Genomic DNA, 21,750 nt, shown 5'->3' on the forward strand with positions numbered 1-21,750 from the left:
TTGTACTGAATGCCTTGGCCAGATCAAAATAGACTGTTGACAAAGTGACCACATTTACTGCCTCTGTGACTATGTTAAGGAATTTTATTAAACTTTGCTGGGGTCTATATTAAAAATGCGAAAGCTGAATTTCGCGAATGCGTTTTCATCGACACATAAAGGTCGATGTAAAAAAAAGAGTGAACAACACAAATGGTGAAAGTGAGAATGGCAAACGTATTTCCTTGGCCAGCAGGGTGATCATGGGGATGAGGAAATAAATCCTTTTTCCTACTGTAGTGCGAGGTGTGTGGGGGGTGCAGGGGGGATTGCCCCCCTGCAAAAATGTTTAGAAAAGTGTTTTGCTTTAGGTTTGTTAACTTAGGTTTACCTTACCTGTATGGTGCTGTTGCTTCCGGTATCACATTCGGCATTCCCACTTTCGCTATTTGCACTGTTCACTCTTTTCGCACATCGACCTTTATGTGTCGATGAATACGTATTTGTGAAATTCAGCCTTCGTGTTTCTAATATAGACCCACTTTACTAACATGCTTGCCCCTTGATAAACTCTTGATAGACCCACACTGTTGGGTGTCTAGTTGTTTTGATATCACAGATTAAGAAGTCAGACATGATGCATTCCAACCCTTGCACAATATACTAGTCAGGTTAATGGGTCCATATTTCCAGATCAGTGGAAGAACTGACCTTATGAAGTAGCATCGCACCAGCAGGACCCAAATACTTCTGGTATATTCCTTGTGGCTAAGCTTAGGCTAAAAAAGTTTAGGAGGGCTTCTACAAGGCCAAGTTAGGCACCTAGGTAAATTATCTAGACCCATGCAAGTAGTCTCATGCTTTCTCACTTAGTCTGACTGTGAATAACTAAATTAACTTACCTGTTTTCATACCTGGTGTCAAGATGTTGTAGTGATGAGCTCTCATTAATATAGTGCTGGCTTCCTTAATATGTTCCATTCCCAGGTAATATTATATACTAACTCTCATGTCTGGGGTGGCCTTCCCTAATCTGTTCCCTTCCCAGGTAATATTATGTATTAACTCTCATGTCTGGGGCTGCCTTCCCTCACTTGTTCCCTTCCCAGGTATTATTATGTACTAGGTATTTCAAAAAGCACAACCAAGTCCCAGAAAAACAGAATTCCATGGCAAAAAAACTGTTTATTCACTGAGCACTTTTGTCTAAAAATAAAATCAGACTTCTTCAGAGTGAAAAAACATTAAACACACACACACCCTTAAATACCTCTTCCCTCCTAAATCACATAACAGGTGACAGGTGACACATGACACTACGTCTTTTACTACAGAATTTTATAATGAAGATGTTAGTATCTGAAAGAACTGGTCTGTATTTTCCCTGTTTAATAGTACTATTGGTAAATTTGGCGATATGCCTATGATTGTCTATAGGAAGGGGAAAACTATAAAAAAATATATGGAACAAGGAGAAACTTTTAAATTTCCAAATCAGAAAAAAACAGGCATGGTTAGGGACAGTGCCTGTTCACAATGCAAACATTTATTGGTTTCTGACAATGTTGTTGTTAAAGGACATAAAATTAAGGCAAATTTTCTCTTTTGGTGTGGATTATTTGTTCTTATGTCAAGTATGCCCTGGGTTCTACGTTGGCAAGACCCAGCATAAGTTTAAGGAACGTACATACGAGCACACATTTGATATCAGAAAAAATAAAACTACCAACTCTCTTGCCAAACACATTTGTTGCAACAGTGGACATTTTTTTTTTTTTGGATGAGATGTAGTCCTTAAACTTGCAAGGGGAGGGCCCTGAGAAGATCTACTAGAGCAATGGGAATTTCTATGGCAACTCAGGTTAAATGCAAACCATTATCCAGGGTTGAATGATTTTATGTCTATAGGAAGTGTTCTAAAATTAAATTCTTATCAAGTTTAATTTATATTTTTAGGAATGCATATATATTATTACACAGTGTGTTTTTTATGTATTTTAGTACAATTTAGTTTGTAATATATTGTTCATCCATTTTTAATGCTTTATTGGTCTGTCATGTGATTTAGGAGGGAAGAGGTATTCAAGGGTGTGTGTGTTTAATGTTTTTTCACTCTGAAGAAGTCTGATTTTATTTCCATATGAAAGTGCTCAATGAATAAACAGGTTTTTGCCATGGAATTCTGATTTTCTTGGACTTGGTTGTGCTTTTTGTATTTTTGGTGTCGCATGGTTCTTAGTTTTATTGTGTACTAGCTCTCATGTCAGAGGCTGCCTTTCTTCATCTGTTCCCTTCCCAGGTAATATTATGTACTAGCTCTCATGTCTGGGGCTGCCTTTCCTCACCTGTTCCCTTCTCAGGTAATATTATGTACTAGGTCTCATGTCTGGGCTGCCTTTTCTCATCTATTCCCTTCCCAGGTAATGTTATGTACTAACTCTCATGTGTGGGGCTGCCTTTCCTCACCTGTTCCCTTCCCAGGTAATATTATGTGCTAGCTCTCATCTCTGGGGTGGCCTTCCCTCCTTGTTCCCTTTCAAGGCAGTGTTATGAATTAGCTCACATTGCTGAGGCAGCCTTCTCTCTTTCCACTTGCCATTTCAGGCAATATTATGTACTAGCCCTCTTGTGTGGGGCTGCCTTCCCTCACCTGTTCCCTTCCCAGACAGTACTATGTATTATCCCGCATGGCTGAGGCTGCCTTCCCTCACCTGTTCCCTTCCCAGGCAGTACTATGTATTATCCCACATGGCTGAGGCTGCCTTCCCTCACCTGTTCCCTTCCCAGGCAGTACTATGTATTATGCCACATGGCTGAGGCTGCCTTCCCTCACTTGTTCCCTTCCCAGGCAGTACTATGCATTATCCCACATTGCTGAGGCAGCCTTCTCTCTTTCCACTTGCCATTTCAGGCAATATTATGTACTAGCCCTCTTGTGTGGGGCTGCCTTCCCTCACCTGTTCCCTTCCCAGGCAGTACTATGTATTATCCCACATGGCTGAGGCTGCCTTCCCTCACCTGTTCCCTTCCTAGGCAGTACTATGTATTATCCCACATGGCTGAGGCTGCCTTCCCTCACCTGTTCCCTTCCCAGGCAGTACTATGTATTATCCCACATGGCTGAGGCTGCCTTCCCTCACCTGTTCCCTTCCCAGGCAGTACTATGCATTATCCCACATGGCTGAGGCTGCCTTCTCTCACCTGCTCCTTTCCCAGGCAACACTATGCACCAGAGTCCATTATCTACCCCCTATATAGTGCTGCAATGTACCAGAGCACATGATAAATGCTGCTTCCTTTCTCATTCTTACTTGTGTAATAAAGCAGAATACTAACTCACATGGCTAGGGTTGCCATCTCCACCTGCTCCCTTACCTGGTTTCACATTGTACTAGCCCACAACACTAGATCTGCTTTTTCACCTTTCCCATTGTACATGATGTGTGTGTGCTAGTGCACATTGCTATTATTTTGTACTAACCCACATACCTGCGGCTATTTTCTTTATTTTTCCCTTGCTTGGTGTTATGTGGTGATAGCTCAAATGTTTACTGTTCCTTTTCCAGATGTTTTGCCTTGTGTGGTGATGAAATGCATGGCTAGGGAGGCCTTCCTTCACCTAAGTTCTTGGTGTGCTGTTGCTTTGTATTATTTCCCACAGCTCAGCTACTTTCCCTAACTAATCCACTTTCTAGATGTTACCATTTACTAGCTCTGAGGACCAATGTTCAGGTCCTTGTCCTGTGGCCTTGAATAATCTCATTACATATTAGTTCAGTAAGTGAATTTTAAATGTGTTTAAAGCTGTCAAGAAATTCATTAACCTGCACATGTGCTAGAGAGACTTTGCACTTTACAGACGGGGGAAAAAAGGAAGTTTGTACCCGAATGCTGCATTTACCTATCTTTACTACTTCACACTGTGACAATGATAAAGTAATTAGGAGCTGTTGCATACACACATCATATATACAGATACAAATTATATGTAGAAAGTGTGTCTGCATATATATATATATATATATATATATATATATATATATATATATATATATATATATATATATATATATATATATAAATATTAGCTATCTACATATTAATGATGTAGGTTCACAGAAATATCATAGTATCCATAAATCATTGAAATATTTACTTCCCAAGTAAGACTTACCATGTTCAAATAATAAGAAAAAAATATGCCAACTGAAAGTATCAAGCTTGCTAAGCACAGTTTATCTGAAACATACATTTCAGTTATATTTACAGTAGGGTTCTTGGAAATGTGTAAAAATATTATATCATTTGTCCCACCATTTTGAAAAAATGTCAATACCAACAAATTGAAATACTGTATCAAATTATTACAAGAACAAAGATTAGTTACCAAAGGCAAAAATAATTAAACAATGACTGCTACCTATTTAAGCTTACTATTTTCAAAATTTGTAAATTAACAAGACAATTTAGATAATGTCATTATATTTTTTGAGAAATGGAATATAATAGTGCAGAAAAAAAATTTTAATCAGCATAAAAATCTACAAAATGAATAGTCAATTTGTATATTTTTCAAAACAGACAATTCTGAGTTGCTACATTTTAATAAAAGACTGAAGTTAATGCAGTAATAACAATAACAATAATAAGAATAATAACAATAATAACAATAATAATAACAATAATAATAATAACAATAATAATAACAATAATAATAATAACAATAATAATAATAATAACAATAATAATAATAACAATAATAATAATAACAATAATAATAATAATAATAATGAAAATAGAATGTGAGCTCACAAGGCACACAACAAACTTTAACAAAATATCAAAATCCAACCACAAGACACAGCTTAAACAGTTCAGACAATAAAAATAACAGACTGTTACATACACTAGCTATCAAATTTGTTAAAAAAAGCAAAATCAAAACAGACAAACAAGCAAATGCATATAATACTTTTATACGTAATAGTTGATAAATGAATGATGAAGCAAAATTGATGCATGTGAAATATAATGCCATTTTTTAATACATTTGATACCGAGTTTACATAACAGCTCTATGTTATCTTCTAAAAATTAACAAAAGAAATAGATTAATTTATAAATGCAGATTAATATTTGAAGAAAACCACAAATGCTTAAACATATTTGTACTACTGCTGTAAATAAATACAGTCGTTCTGAGCTGTTAGCCTATAACATCAGTAAAGTATACACTTCTCACTAGTGACTGCTGTCATTCTGCTGTCAAGGCCAGACTTAAAGCAGTGCCCTTAAAATATCCTCACCAGTGCTCTGTAAATAACGCAATCACACCTTATCAGTCACTTGTCCTGGCCCTTGCGTGTGCTGCAGAAGTTTGTGTACTTGTCTCATTGCCTTTTCCCACTGACTTGCTAATTCAAGGTTGTTATATAAGATAGCTAAGGTGTCTTTTCCCCCAGAATTGTGGTGACCAACATTCAGTCATTTACTTTGCTGAGTTTCTTCAGAAGCCAATGAATTAAAATGTAAGATGCTGCAGTGATTTAACTTGTGAGGTCTGCTGCCAGATGCTTAACAGTCCATCTGCTGTTGTTACAGGAAGTCTCATTATTCCATATCCATCCATGATGCGTGGTTTGCTGGTGATCTCTGGATATTTGCACAGAGAAACACCTTTTCCTACAGATCCTCAATGCTGTCATGAGTAAAGGAGGTACAGAATAATAGTGGTCAATATAACGCCTAGGACAACATGATGCCCAGCAAGTTTATGATTTTCTTGTTACCGTTCTTTAACTTCCCTTAGGCCAGTCTCCCATGCTCATTAGTATTACAAATTTTTGACTATGTTCTCAAAGAGATTAGGCATAGTTCTACACTGGACACTCCTGATGGCCTTGCTAAAATCCAGGTAAGCCATACCCACTGTCTGTCTTCAGTGAATGACCTTAATTATCTAGCCAAAGTAATCCAACAATTTTCAACTGACATAATCCCTGAAACTTTCAATTAAACTAATCCTGTACAGTGACGGAAATAGATGGAAACCAGAGGAAAAGGTCCTCCTTAAAAGTAAAATAGCATGACAACCTCATCACAAACAAGGTAAGGTCTGTATTCATTAGGGTTCTGACAAAAAAGACCCTCAAAAAGGAGGCTGTACTGTACAATCCTCCAGAAATGTCACTATCCTCTCCTCTCCTCAGGTGAGGGACCTGTGAGTTTTTCTCTTATTAAGGTCTCACGTACAGGTCTGTAGTTCCTTCTACCCTCAGGAGAGGAACTTATGGCATCAGCCTTTCTGCTCTCATGATATCATGCCTCTTGATGAGGTAAGAAAAGACAGATGCTTTCAAAGCGGATCTCTGAACATCGTTAACAATTTGCTCTGATTAATCTGCTATGTGACTGTGTTTTAAGTGGTATTATAATCAGGCTTACCGCTTAAGCACCTTAATAAACAAAGATTACAGCTTCCTTAAGTTGGATTCATACCAGCTACACAAGCCTGCCTATCTTTCCCTTCGTCAAAATTATATAATACAGATTTTTGATCATGAGTGAGTTAATGCGCCTTCCCTCATCGGAATGCTGTATCAGTCAGTCTCAGATTCAGAACTGGCCTTTTGTTTCCTGTTAAACTGTAGAACAAAAGTACATCTTCAGTACCTTAGTGTTTTCTGGGTCATTCCTAGCATTTCTTCACTATTCTTTCTTCTCCTTCTGCCTAAAAGAGCTAATTCTGATCTGTTTTTTTTGTTGTTGTATATCCGAAGATTATATCACCTTTCTTAGTGGTCTAATTTTGTCTCAAAATCACTACCCACTTTACCAGTTACTAGCTGCTCTCCAAAGGCCTGCCTGATGCTGATGGTCAGGATATGCTAAGAAACACAAGTGTTGGGGACATTAACTGGAGAGAAGGGATACAGTAGTCAAAGGCCATCATTACTTTGCCAGTGCTGGGGAGGGGGAGACACCTCAGAACTGGAAGAAAACTTTGTGATATCAGTGATTTGCTGCAAGTAAATGACAAACTTTCTGTAAAAGGAGCTGTGGAAGTTCATGATATGATTTGCTTCCAAGGCTTGTTTGGACGATTATAGCACATCACAAAATATCAGTGACCACAGCACTGCCAGTTGCCTTCCCAGCTGTTGCCTTAGTCTAGTTGCATCACCTACAACATATCCCTTGAAAAGGGGGATTTGGACAAAGAAGGGCATATGCTGTGCTAGGGAAACTACAATCTAGGACAGGGAACAAAGGGCTCCAGATGATAAAGCAACAGGCCTTCTGGTCATCAAAACAAAGTAAGCCAAAAATAAAGGAATGTCAGATCCAGTTTCTCAAGTCTTATTACAGCAATAAACCATTTCATCAAATTTATATAACTTCCCCTGAAGGATGATGGCCTCGGAGGAGGCTATGTTAAATAAAGAGTACACAGGGTCTGTGAAGGACTTATTTCCAGTTCACTTACGGTCATTAACTTGTTTTATTATGACATTTTAATGAAATGTACCACTAAACTTGTGGAACTATATGAACTATACTACATTTTCTCTTCTCCTCTTTTCTTGCTAATCCTTTATAGAAAGTAGAGTGTCTCTTCCTCCTTTCTAATTTCTGTGTTACACATTTACATACAGTAACCTAGTATAGTTGTTGCTAAATGTGAGAGCCTCGTCCAGCATTCTACTTTACTTTCATACTTTCTACTGCATGGTCAGTCTCACAACTTGTCTCTGGCTTCAGAGTCAGACAGTCTGATCAATTAAATTTAGGTTCTGTGCTCTAACAGGACTTGGCTTCCCAAGTGTGACTGGTATAAGCCATACAGCCTGTAAAACAGAAGGTTAATAGTCCATTTGTGAATAAAGTTACATAAAAAGGTGCTTCACCACAGACTTGTAGAATCAAATTCACAGCTGTTCCCTTACCATTTGTGTATGGATTTGCTGCCTTTTTGTTAGTCATTACCCTCGCTGTGGCATTATTAACCTGAAGAAAAGGACAGAAACAAATGTTAGGAGAGCAGTTAATGAACAGTACCATTTATTAGCTTTCAACAGACACTGCTAATATGTTTGTGTGTGTGTGTGTGTGTGTGTGTGTGTGTGTGTGTGTGTGTGTGTGTGTGTGTGTGTGTGTGTGTGTGCATGTGTGTGTGTATATATATTTGTGTGTGCATGCACATGTTTGTGTGTGTGTTTTTGTGAGAAAGAGTACATGTATGCATGTGTATTTGCATTTGTGTTAACTGTTGAATAACTAGACATAAGAATGCTAATTTTAATTTTGTTCCCTCAATCCTTTTCTAACAATAAAAGATATAGAGAAAATAAAAACACAAACTGCTGATATGAAGACAATGTACAATGCTTACACAGTAATAATGATTTGGATGATAGAATAAGAGGGTTTTGACATACACTAAATTTTACAACTGTATGTAGAATCTAGCTTCAGTACCTGACAAATTAATTGACCAAAGCATTTTCCCAAGTAGATATTTACCCATCCAGTTCATCTGCATTAATTTCTAAACCTGATTTAAACAAAGATTCATTACTGTATGTATTGTGACTCACAGGTAGGCCTCAGAAATGTTCAGCAGTCAGCCCCTGACTCTCAACTAGGCATCCAACGCTTCTGCCAGTCACCTGAGACATGAACAAATGCAGACCATTTGGTCAAGAAAGGGGAGGAATGATAAGGCAGCCTATAGACTTACACCATTTCTCCCAGAGGGTGGGTACGGAGAGCTCTTTAGCTTTGTCAACACCTTGTATTAGCTGATGGTGGAGGTCCCCAGCAATTCAAGGCTACAGTATGAGAAAGTGAGGCAGTAGTGCAGTTACTGGCATGTGACTGAAACAGATTGAAACCAGAGGAAAAGGTCCTCTTTAAAAGTAAAATAGCATGACAACCTCATCACAAACAAGGTAAGGTCTGTATTCATTAGGGTTCTGATAAAAAAGACCCTCAAAAAGGAGGCAGATGAGAGTCAAGCAGGCCATAAAATCTAGCATTTGAAGCACTGTGAGCAAGCAGACTTCCCAACAATTTATTTCTACACCCAACAAAACAGATCTCTGAGCCACCTTGTTAGGCAAGTCTAGGTATAAGTGTACCAAATAAGCTAAAAAATGGAATTGCTGATGATTTTGAATTTCCTCATTTTTTACCTTTGAATTCAGTGATATTTTAAGAATCTTATTTTTACCCTTAATGTTCCATGATCTTGGAGTAAGTAGACTTAAGAAAGGCAGAAGCATGGGAAAGGGTTATTGTCCCTCTCCTCAGAAAAAAAAACAAAAAAAAAAAAACATAAAGCTTGATTGTTTCTCCAAAAGTGAGTAAACTTTGTTAACTTAATAGATTTATTGTCCTTAGTTCAGTCTTTCATGACATAGCGCTCTGATATAGGGCCATCATATTGCTGTGCTAATTATCTGATTTAAAAGTCATCAAGATGAACTATTTTCATGTTTCTTGGCAACTGATTAATCATCTGAGTCACTAGAATGTTCCAAGAAAAGACAGTCTATGCCACTGAGTCATTAGAGTACTTACGTAGCTTTTGTCAGCATTTTATGGAATGAAGGCAACATACAAAGCCATCATGAATACCCCAGTTTGCCTGTGCTTCCCAACCCTGGCATCTCTTTCTACCCTCCTCCCCCAAGAAGAAGAAGAGTCAAAGAAGAGGAGTTAAGTATGTGTTTACAATACTGATTTTTTTTTACTTCTGTTCTGATATGCATAGATTTCAGTAAGAATGAAAGTGCTATGTCTCTTGCATGAGGAGGACACAAAAAAGCAGATTAGGATAGTGAGTGGTCTGCACGCCTTAGCTTTGGTCCCGGGTTCATAAATGTAGTTTTAGTTAAATGCTTCAGTCGAGCAGCACTAGTAACAAATTCATACAGGTACAGAAGATGAGATAAAGTTAACAATAACATGTTCCAGCTCAACAGCTTGGCCTATCTTAACTGTTTAAACTGACCTACAATTTAGTGAAATGATTCATTTTGCATTCTCGTTGAAGGTTGGGTGTCCAGCTGGCACCTCAGCACCGTAAAAATCTACTGCCAATCATTAGCGGACCGGACTTCCGCTGTGGCGACCCCTACCCGGGAAAAGCCGAAAGAAGAACATTCATTTTGCATTGTGAATAAATCATAGTGTGGCATGTTATAGTAGTTTTTTTAAGGCAATAGAGGCAGTCAGCTAAAATTAATGCATTATATTAGACCAGAGTAACAACTGACAGTCTACTGGTGCCACCTACTGTATGAACTTTGTTGCTTAATTTAGTTGTGACATAAAATGCGGAACTTAACAGCAACCGTTTAAACCATAGCTGTAGTGAGCCCATGCATAAACAGAAAAAGTAACAGGAAGACAATGTACATATTTCTGTCTGTCTTTATATGTATCTGCATTGGTGTTTCTGCAAAATGTGACACTCTTTCACTCCTGAGTGGATGGGAACAATACATGCAGAATGTTCAGGAGGGAGAAGTGATGTTTAAGAGAAGGCAGGAAATGAGCGATTTATGCAATGCTGGAGTGAATGATGTTGTTGTTGTTTGTCTTTCGTCTTTTCCCGGTTAGGGGTTGCCACAGTGGAACTCCGGTCCACTAATGATTGGCAGTAGATTTTCACGAATGCCAAGGTGCCAGCTCGATGTCCAACCTTCAACGAAGGGGCATGCCCATTTACACCTGTCTTTCGAATGCCCACCCAACCGCGGGGAGGACATGCAGACTGCACACAGAAGGCACTCCCTGCACTCCAGCCGAGAATCGAATGGGAGAACCTCTTGCTGTGAGGCAACAACACTACCGCTGCACCACCACGGCTGTGCTGGAGTGAATGATAATTATTAAAAAGAAGACATTAATGTTTAATGCACGAAAATGAAAAATGCTTGCTGTGGTTTGTTTTCTTTTCTGTTATGACATGTGTACTTATCTCATCGTCTGCAAAGAGAGAATGTAATAAAAGTGTTCAAAAATAAAAAACAAAATAAATAAATGTTTACAATAGGAGGTAAAGACTTATATTACCCATGATTCACTTAGTTCACTCCAAACCTGATCATTTTCAACTGGACTTATTGTGCAGGTCAAAATGAGTGACTATATTATTAATGAGTTTCTATTTTTGAGTAAGGGTTTTACATAGTGTGCAGCATGCCTAGTTGCTGTGATGTACTATACAAATGATACATGACTGACATACCGTGCAGATTTGTCAGTTATATCAAGAATATTCATTATCTAATTGTAGTTTGTTTACCCTTTTGCTCAAAGTAGTGTGATCTCGGACTTGGTATATTTAAGTAGCATGGAGTGCAGGGGGCCTCCTCCCTGCAAAAAGTGAAGGGAAAAAATATTTTTACATAAATAAGACCATAATAAGACCATGTGCTGGGCCTTGGGTGGACCTTGCTACTGAGCATTGGGGGAGGGTACTGCAGTTAAACAATGCCACAAAAGTTACAAAACGGTCATTATTGCTAAAGCTGGGAAAGACCAAAAATAAATATCCAGTCATCAAATTATTTTCACTCAAAAGCCAATGAACTACAACATGTACAAAGTATCATTCATTCTGTGATTTTGAGAGTAATGTTCCAATGTACTAGACTGCTTAAATTTAGGATTGCAAAGTACCACATCTTGTACTATGTCAACCTTAATGTTACATATACAAAAACAAAAAGTGCAAGGGGGGTCTCCCCCCACAATACTGGGGGGTTGGGAGGCAAAGGCTATGCAGAAAATACATTCACTTTTGGGTGGTGCTGGATTGTGTTAGTTAGCAATACTGCCTCACTGTACTTAGCTGTCTGAATCTGTTCTTGGCTGGGACACTTGCAGGGGTTGCACTTTTTTATTCTTTCTCCCTCATCCCAAAGAACATTTGTGTGTGTGTTGTGAGGCTTGGTTCAACGGCTTGCACCCGCTGCTTGCAAGATTAGTCTGCAGCATTTATTTAACCCTGAACGGAACAACCTGAGTATCAGAAAGGGGAAAAAAATAAAAGAATAAATTAACAAGGGATGATTGTTATTTCAGTTTGTAGGGTTTGCTGAAAGTCTTTGGTAAAAGCAGTTTGACGGATCCAACCACATCTGGTTCTATAAATAATGAAATAGTTTAAAACTTGTCTTTTGTTATACAGTATTAATACTTGTTTCATTTTCAGTCAGAAAAAAAAAAAAAAATATATATATATATATATATATATATATATATATATATATATATATATACATATATATATATATATATATATATATATATATATATATATATATATATATCTATATGGGTTCCCTTTAGAATCTCGAAAAACTGAAATACCGAATTTCAGTTTACCGAGATTCTAATCCCGAGTGCTCAGATTCGCGAAACACCAGAAGCACGAAATTCGAAATCCCGAAGTTCGGAGCTTCTGGTGTTGCGGTGTATGAATGGATGTAAGTGCAGGTAAGTTTGCAAGAGAGTGCAGGTTATGTGCTGTAATGTATGTTAATGTGTGTTTTGGTTGTGATGTGTGTGTGCAAGGGGCTGTGAAATGTGTGGGTGTGAGTTGCCTTTGTGTGTGTGATTGTGAGGTGTCAGAGTCAGAATATATTAGTAGGAGGGTGTTTCTAGAGTAAGTTAGTTTTTTTTTGTGTGTGGAGGGCAGTTGTGTGTATGTGAGTGTGTGTATGTAAGTGTCGGGATTTTGAATTTCATGGTTATGGGCATTCAGGATTGTGGTGTTTCGGCTTTATGATCTCGATACTCTGAAATTCAGTATTTCAGAATTTCGAGATTATAAAGTGAACCTATATATATATATATATATATATATATATATATATATATATATATATATATATATATAAAACAGTGGGTAAAACTGCCTTCCAGTTTATAGCCTGCTACAGACCACCCTCCCAAACCCAGGAACCCCACTCGGCCTTCCTGAGAACACTGGAAAATATGAAGGGCTCTCCAAACACCATTATATTGGGTGACTTCAACTACTCAAACATAGACTGGGAGCATTACTCTAGCTCCAACACCCTAGCCCAAAGGTTCCTAGAATTTATAAACTCAAATGCTATGGAACAACTTGTTACCACTCCCACAAGAGGGGAAAACAAACTGGACCTGATCATCACCAACATGTGGACTCTATGCTCCAGACCAGAAGTGTATCCCTTACTGGTAAGATCAGACCATAAACTAATCTCACTGGATATTCACATCCCGACCCCAACCCCTGCCCAGAAAACCACAGTGAAAAACTTCTCTAAAGCAAATTTCACACTCCTCAAAACCAAGGTGGAATCCCTCAAAGCCCCCGGGCCTGTGGAAAATACAGACCAGACCGCAGAATCCTTTATAAACGCATTCTATGAACACCTTCAGGAATGCATGGATCATGCAATCCCAAATAAAACCAAGACTCAATCCTCCAAAGGCAGACATCCTGTCTGGTGTACCCCAGCCATAAACAAACTATACAATAGAATGAGGAAGCTACTACATGATAGAGCAAAATCCCAAAAAAGGAAGGCATCTCTGATCAGTATTAGCAAAAAACTACGGGCACTCATAAAATCGTCTAAAGCCAGCTTCGAGAGAAAAATTGCACAGGACACTAAGGATAATCACAAGGCTTTTTTAGTTATGTTAGGAACCTGGGTGGGAATTCTCAGATATGCTCAGAATTAGTCCAAAATGACAAAAAATACACCGAACCCACATACATTGCCAACATCCTAGCTGACAGGTTCAGCGCAAACTTCTCCCCATCCCCACCAAAAGGGCAAATATCTATCCCAGCAGAGTGCTGCCCCCCGACATCTCAGATGCTCAGGTAAGAGCTGCCCTCTCCAAAGCAAAAAACACAGCATCAATGGGACCAGACGGTGTCCCAGGCTGCATCCTACATGAACTCCAAGAAGAGCTAAACCCAAACATAAAACTACTGTTCAATCTCAGCCTTACTACAGGATATGTACCCAAAGAGTGGCGTACAGCAACAGTGGTCCCTCTCCACAAAGGTGGTGCCTCAACGGATCCTGGAAACTATCTCCCCATAAGCCTGACTAGCTTAGTCTACAAAGCTATGGAAAGGATCATCATGAACCTCATAAATAAAGATATTGGGGACCTACAGACACTGGATCCTACCCAGTTCGGCTTTGTTAAGGGCAGATCCTGCCTCTTAAACCTGGTCGATTTCTTTGAAACAGTCACCAAGGTCATTGACGAGAGGAAGGTGGTCCACACAGCCTACCTGGACCTCGCAAAAGCCTTCGATACAATACCCCACTCGGGCATTATAGATAAGCTCACCAGCTTAAATATAAACCCCTATGTCACTAGATGGGTTGCAAACTGGTTCAAGGACAGAACCCACATGGTTAGAATTGCTGGAGCCATGTCAGACTCCAAACCAGTTACAAGTGGCATCCCACAAGGCTCAGTCCTGGGACCTCTCTTGTTCCGTATATATTTCTCGGAGGTACAGGCCAACACGGAAGGACTGTGTCTGACCAAGTTGGCAGATGACTGCAAACTGGGCACCATAATCGACTCTCCAGCCGACACAAGCATCCTCCAAAAGGGCCTCATAGAAACAGACAACTGGTGCCAGAGCCATGGCCTCAAGCTAAACACCAAAGAGTGTATAGTCATCCCCTTTGGCAAAAACAAAGTGCCCATAAATTACCACATAGGTGGTAATCCATTAAGTACAGAAGAAGTAATTAGGGACCTGGGGACCCAAGTTGATAGCAATCTCTCATTTGACAACCACATGGCCAAAGTGGTTAGAAAAGCATTTTATATAGCCCACCTAATCATGAAGGGATTCACATCTAGATGAGGGGAGGTCATCGTGCCTCTTTACTCATCCCTCATCAGGCCCATAATTGAGTACAATGCCTCTTTTGGGATGTATCTTACCAGACACCTGCAGCAACTGGAAAGACCCCAAAAGTACCTCACCAAGAGGATCAAAGGGCTCATTCAGATGCCATATGCTGCCTGGTTAAAGAAACTCCAGCTCTACTCAGTGGCATACCGCCTGCTCAGAAGCGATCTGTGCCTGATGTATAAAGCCATGTCCAACCCGGAATTAATGGACATGCTGCACCTCAGAAAATCCAAATCCCATCGAGCTAAGCGCTCGAGAGACTTGAACCTCAGCACTGAAATAAATAGGACATGCTGGAGGGATGGATTCATAACCCAGAGGTTCCCTTCACTCTGGAATAAAATCCCAGTCCAGGTTAGGCAGAGTCCCTCATTGACTCTCTTCAAGAGGAATCTTGATAAGTGGAAGGGAGATCGTAGGTTTACCCCGGGTATCACTTCTGTGTCACTGTTAGACAGAGGCACAGTATACTAACCTCGAAAAAGGGCATAGCAAAATTAATTTAAAATGGGTGGCGAAAGCCAAACACACTCTGGCTAGGCTTATAAATGCCCTAGGGCAGATAGCCTAGTATGAACCTATGAACCTATATATATATATATATATATATATATATATATATATATATATATATATATACACGCATATATTAAATGCATTTTCAGGCAAAAAGATGTTTATTAAACTACAGGATAGCTCCTCTGTCAATGACCTATCTGCAATAATCCCATAATGCAAGGAAATAGCATTTGTTTCCTTGAGAAAGTGGACTATCTGCTGTTTAATAATGGTAATTCAAGTGTAATGCTTGCACATGTCGAAGCTCCATAACCATTTTGATTCAGAACCAAAGCTAGTATTCTAACTGAAGGTCTGTCCACATGGATACCCAACCTGACATCCAGCTGTGAAACTTTACAAGTTAAAATCCCAGAAAATGTCCTTTGCAATTTCTTCTTGTCAGCATCAAACTGCCTGAGTAAATTTCCAGTCCTCGCTGACTACAGTAATAAAACTGGTTTAGAGATGAAGACAAAGTTAAATTACATGATTTTCTAGGATGCCCTGTGAATGAGACAGTGAGTATTAAGAAATGGAAAGAAAATCTAAAGATGTGACTTTTCAGACAGAGCAAGACTAGTACTATCCTCTGAATCTTCCAAAAAAAGTTGAAAGGAAAATATTTCATATTCTTGTGCAAAAAAACTACTGTTTTACCTTTTCACTGAGTAATGGTGACTTTAGAAGTGATAATATTAAATAGCAGGCTGCAGACTTCCAAAAAAGGGGTGTTGATGTTTGACCCCACATTTAACTGTAATTTCAGAGAAATGACTGATGGTGACTTTATGTATTTGGGGTGGACATTTTTTCTGGATTTCCTGATCACATACTGAAAAAATTTAGGAACTTAGAATTCTGCAACCAAAAAGCCAGAAACCTTCCAGTTGTCATCGTCACATAGGGTCAAATCACATAATGCAAATGCACAAACAAAACTGCTAGTAAACTGTTTTTCTTCTTCTTCTTTTGGCTTTTCCTGGTTAGGGATTGCCACAGCGGATCACCTGTCTGCTCATGATTGGCAGTGGAGTTTTATGGTGTCGAGTTGGCAGCCCAGCAACCAACCTTCCACAGAAGGCGCACACACACACACACACACACACACACACACACACACACACACACACACACACACACACACACACACGCACGCACACACACACACACACACACACACACACACACACACACATGCACTCATGCCTAGGGCCACTTTAGAGTGTCCAATCCACCTACAGCATGTCTTTTGGAGGAAATGGAGCACTCGGAGGAAACCCATGCGACCAGAGGGAGGCCATGCAGAATCCGCACAGAAGACACCCCAGCATCGAACTGGAGAGCCACTTGCTGTAAGGCGGCAATGCTAACCGCTGGACTACTGTGGCTGCCCTGCTAGTAAACTCTTTTTCAATGGAGAATAATACTCAGACACATTGTGAATGCAAAAGCAAGTATATTTTCTGGGCGTGAAGACATTCTGCGTGTTGCCACGTAGCTATGGCAATCAGACACCTATTTTGCATTTGCAGCAGTGTAGCACACAGAACACAATGTATTTCAAAGTAAATGTAAAAATAATTTGAACAGCACAATGAGCAAATCTGGCAAACGCTCCTGAAACATACTAAAACACTAAACCCCCTGAACACCCGCCTACTCTTATTTTCAGTATGCCACAGGTCATACTAAAACCCTAAACCCACTGAACACCCGCCTACTCTTATTTTCAGTAAGACACAGGTAATATTCCATTTGTTTTTACACAACTAAAAGCAGTTCCCTGGGAGGTGGGAAAGACTTTAAGATCATATGTATAGTTATAGAAAGAACAACAAACACATTCACAAAGTACCACAAGAGAAACAGCCACAGTACATGCTGCATGCAGTAACATCTGAAAGAGAATCCAAGATGCACCTCTATTTTCCGTCCTTCTACAATTGTACCATTTAGTTTCTCTCGAGCTCGGTCAGCATCAGCGCTTGTTTCAAAGGTTACGAACCCAAAGCCCTGTTTTGCAGAGGAGAGAGGCAAAGAGTGGGAAAGAGACAGAGACAGACACAGCCATGCATACATTAAGAGTAAAAGTACATAAGAGGCAGACATGACAACACAATAAAGCTTCTAACATTTTCTACAACACAGCAGTTAATAGCAACTACATGGTAAAATTAAGGCAATCGCATTGTTTTCAGATTTTTAGTATTCTGTGAAAGAGTAGTCAAATGCAGTAATAAGAAACAAAAGTAAGTCAGGAGTTTAAGGCTCTGCATGGAAAAGAACAGACAGTAAGTCTTTAATGTACAAAATTGCAAACCATTTGATGTTTATAGTCACACCACTCATGAGAGTTATTTAAGAATTAGTTTGCATGTTTTACAGTATTACTGATTTGCAGACAAAATAATTAAATAGAAGGTAGTTAGCTTTATACAAAATTTAGTAAATGATTTCAGCTTCAAAAAGAGAAATAACAAGGCAGAAAGAAATACAATTGTTCAACGGCCAGTGAGGACATATATGTGCGGGGGGGGGGGGGGGGGGCAAGTGTGCATGAACATTCTTTTTTGGGGTGCAGTTACCACATGAAATGACATGTAGAACAGCAAGAACAGGTTGACACATGGTGCATAAATGTGAAATATGACATCTGAACATGTGTTAAACTGGTATAAAGCAACATGGCACTTCTAAGAGTAACACTATCTTCCAGTGTGTGCACAGCACAGTGCATTTACTCTTGTCATGAATATATTGCTATGGTTCCAACAACCATGTTTTAAAGCATACATGCTGTACACAAAACATCATTTCAAATGTACAAAATATAACATATGCTTGGTATCATGGTAGGTCAGACAATGAGTGAGCACTTGAACTGGTGAGAATAATTAAGACTCTTACTTCATTTTACATTTGCAATTTGTACCACTAATTTAAGAAATTATTCTTCTAAACTTTAACCAGCAATTTTGCAACTTATCAGGAGGGCAGAATAAGGTTTGGTTGCACATCATTAAGTAACAAAAAAACAAAAGTGGAATAATAAATAGGAACTAAAATTACAGGACAGACTTATTGCAACCACTATAGCAGTATGAAGGAATATTAAATGTTCAACCGCGTAAATGTGTGTTATTCACACTTTCCCTACCAGTGCCTACTCTGAGAGGTAAAATAATAACACCTTCCAGGATTAGAACCCGCAACCATGTACTCCATCCTCAGAGTAACCTAACACAAAGCTACCTGGAATGTACCTATACCAGTTGAGTATGCAGACAAGTTAAAACACAAAAGGGAGGAATGTGTTGAAATAGGACAACCCGCCATGTACCCAATTACCTGTCAGAAGTATATTACACTGCTATTTTTTTCTGTGCCTTAACTGAAATTCTCTGGTTTAATTGACAGGATATGCAGCTTCTCTGCTGACTGAAAATTACTGTAGGTTGTTATTAGTCTGAGAGCTAGACAACTATATGTAGCTTAGTGTTAGATTACTCTGAGGATGGAGTACATGGTTGTGGGTTCTAATCCTGGAAGGTGTTATTATTTTACCTCTCAGAGTAGGCACTGAATTTTATAATATCGATTCTTTGACTGAAATTTTAAAGCAGGGACATGTATCTGCTAAAATAAGTGTGATATTTAAAATGTGTTGGCTGTTTCAGGTACTACAAACTTCTGCAGTTGTCTAGCTCTCAGACTTATAACAACCTCCGGTAATTTTCATTCAGCAAAGAAGCTGCATATCCTGTCAATTAAACCACAGAATTTCAATTAAGGCACAGAAAAAATAGCAGTGTAATATACTTCTGACAGGACCTAAGCAGACATGTCACACTAAGCTGTTACCTGCTCTGGGGTCTACAAAAACAGTTTAGCATTTTTTTCTGTGTTGGTGAGTTAACAGCAGTCAGGAATATTGTTGCCTATCTATATTCAACTAGTCCAAAGGCTATCACTCGCTCTTTGTCTCAGCCTTAAGTAATAAAATATTATAATTTCTCTGTATACATAGCTGTTTACCATAATGGCTTTTAGGCTTGCAGATCATCATTCATTTTAGGAGCAAGCATTCCACTTAACATACTTTCTGCAAATTAGAGGGGATATAACAGGATTAAATAAATTAATGTAAATTGCTTGACTCCCTTGGTTCCACTATAATGCAGCAAACTATACTGTAACTATATTTTTTCACTTAGGAGCACCAAAGATGTATGTGAAAAATAATGTTTACTGTAACAAATATTTTTTTCTGATGTTAGACAGAAATGCTTTTCCTGTGAGAGGCAGAAATTACAGATAATGAATGCCATGGAATGTGACAAACATACTCAAAACAAATTCAAAAGTTCCTTGTCATTATAGGAAGTCAGAAGCAGAGGAACGGAATGCCATTTTTTAATTTCTGATGCAGAAGTTTACTTTCTTATTTCTGTATAGATCTCTCTGTTTGATGCTTAATGAGAAAAGTACAGTAGTGTGAGATACTTACCTTAACTGTAGATCTCTGACGAAGGGAGGCTTGTTGCATTGTTACAGCAATTAAGTTTTTATTCAAAATGATAGTCATATAACTCAAAGTATTCTATGAAGCAGTTAACGCTCACCCTGTGCTAGGATTAACACCATCATCAACTGGTGCATTTGCCATATAAAACCACACATGACCAGTATGATTTTTATTTCATCCAGCAAGAAGTATATAATGATTAATAATTGCAACATAGAAAGCATAATAACCAAATAAAATTTTAGGAAGCACGCTTTAAAGAAAAATATTCAAACCCAGACTCCAATCCGAATAGCATGTAGGAAAGCTATCCACTCTGCTGCAAAACTGTCTCTTCCTCAAAGGTGTATTGTTTCAGTGAGCATTTCACTTAGATGCAAGTCTGTTCCTTTAGGCATGACTTCTGAAGCTGTACTATAACACATATGCAGACTCCATGGCAATTTATAAAATTAATTCCTTGTGGTGAAAAGGTAAGGCAGACCCATTTCAGACAGTGCCTTACCAAACACAACCCAGCAGGAAAGCTACACTGACAAGATCTGCTTGGCCACAGGAAGACCCTGCTTGCTTCTCATGATGTATATGAGGTGCTGATCTGATTTCCTGACGTCTTTAGCTCCACTTACATATTGTGTTAGTTCCCAGTGGACATCCAAGGTATGTAACAGCTTTGCTTCTTTGTTGTCCTGTTGCTGGAAGAAGAAAGAAGCTGTAGAAATTAATTCACAAAAAAAGTATTCATTTTAGGCATGTAGAAAGAATTATTCTGAAAGTTATGCTTTCAAAGTAAAAAAACTTTACATTTTTTTTCAGAACATCTAGGGTCCAGATTTAGAGTCTCATTCTACACTAGCAAGATTGAGATTACATGTATAGGAGCATCAACGTTTAGCTCAGAATACTTTTTTATGCATTCTGATGAACATGTTACAATAAATAACCATTTAATGTTTAGGGGCAAATTCCATTCTAATAGTTGGAGAGGGTGTGGCATTTAGAAATGTTCCTTGTTCAGAAAAAAATATCCATGGAAGGTCGTATTTACTGTCTGCAAGAAACCTGGGCTCAGTAACACACACACTGAACATAAAAAGTACATTAAGAGGAAGACAAGCTCTTTTATGCCCTAATTATTTCCATGACCTGTTGTTGTTCTGTTTGTATTCAGCACGAGAATTAACCTACAGCTGTATGGTTCTTTTAATTTGTGTGTGTATTATCCGTCTGCAGAAGTCTGCTTCAGGATGAATATGTTTACTGATTTTAATAACCTGAAAATGGAAGATTTACAGTTATTAATTTTTAATTAAAGGGCAAAATTGAAGTAATCTATAATGAAAGCATGTTTAAAGTTTTATTTTTTATAGAAAACAAAACCCTCTGCACTCCACAGTTGAAAGTTTTGTTACAAATATCACCCCCACCTTTAAATATATTAATTCTCAGACCTCATAATCTTGGGGAAGGGGAAATGAGTAGTCCCAGAAAATGAAGTACAATGCTATATATTTTTTCACTAAAGTAATTGCAGACTGCAGTTTTTGTATCATTGGGGTGCCTCCTGTGCGGAGTCTGCATGTCCTTCCTGTGGTCGCGTGGGTTTCCTCCAGGTGCTCCGGTTTCCTCCCACATCCCAAAGACATGCTGTAAGTGGATTGGACACTCTAAATTGGCCCTAGGCATGAGTGCATACATGTGTGTGCCTTCTGTGGAAGGTTGGGTG

The 21,750-nt window shown here is 38.7% G+C and overlaps 1 protein-coding gene across 5 annotated transcripts in view; it reads right to left on the minus strand.

The window, feature by feature from the left end:
* The window catches only part of RBFOX3 (RNA binding fox-1 homolog 3), a 3,506,422-nt gene that overhangs the window by 235,671 nt on the left and 3,249,001 nt on the right, over positions 1-21,750 (minus strand). For 4 of the 5 annotated variants that reach the window (XM_044068066.1, XM_044068064.1, XM_044068063.1 and 1 more), the window contains 2 exons: positions 17,420-17,512; positions 7,926-7,986 (listed from right to left, as the gene is read on the minus strand). In XM_044068066.1, the coding sequence (XP_043924001.1) occupies positions 7,926-7,986; positions 17,420-17,512 (154 nt within the window). The remainder of the gene's footprint in view (positions 1-7,925; positions 7,987-17,419; positions 17,513-21,750) is intronic. The other variant, XM_044068065.1, reaches the window with a different exon arrangement.

Source organism: Protopterus annectens, chromosome 4.part0, assembly GCF_019279795.1.
Source record: "Protopterus annectens isolate FY-2018-M chromosome 4.part0, PAN1.0, whole genome shotgun sequence".
Lineage (NCBI taxonomy): Eukaryota > Metazoa > Chordata > Ceratodontiformes > Protopteridae > Protopterus > Protopterus annectens.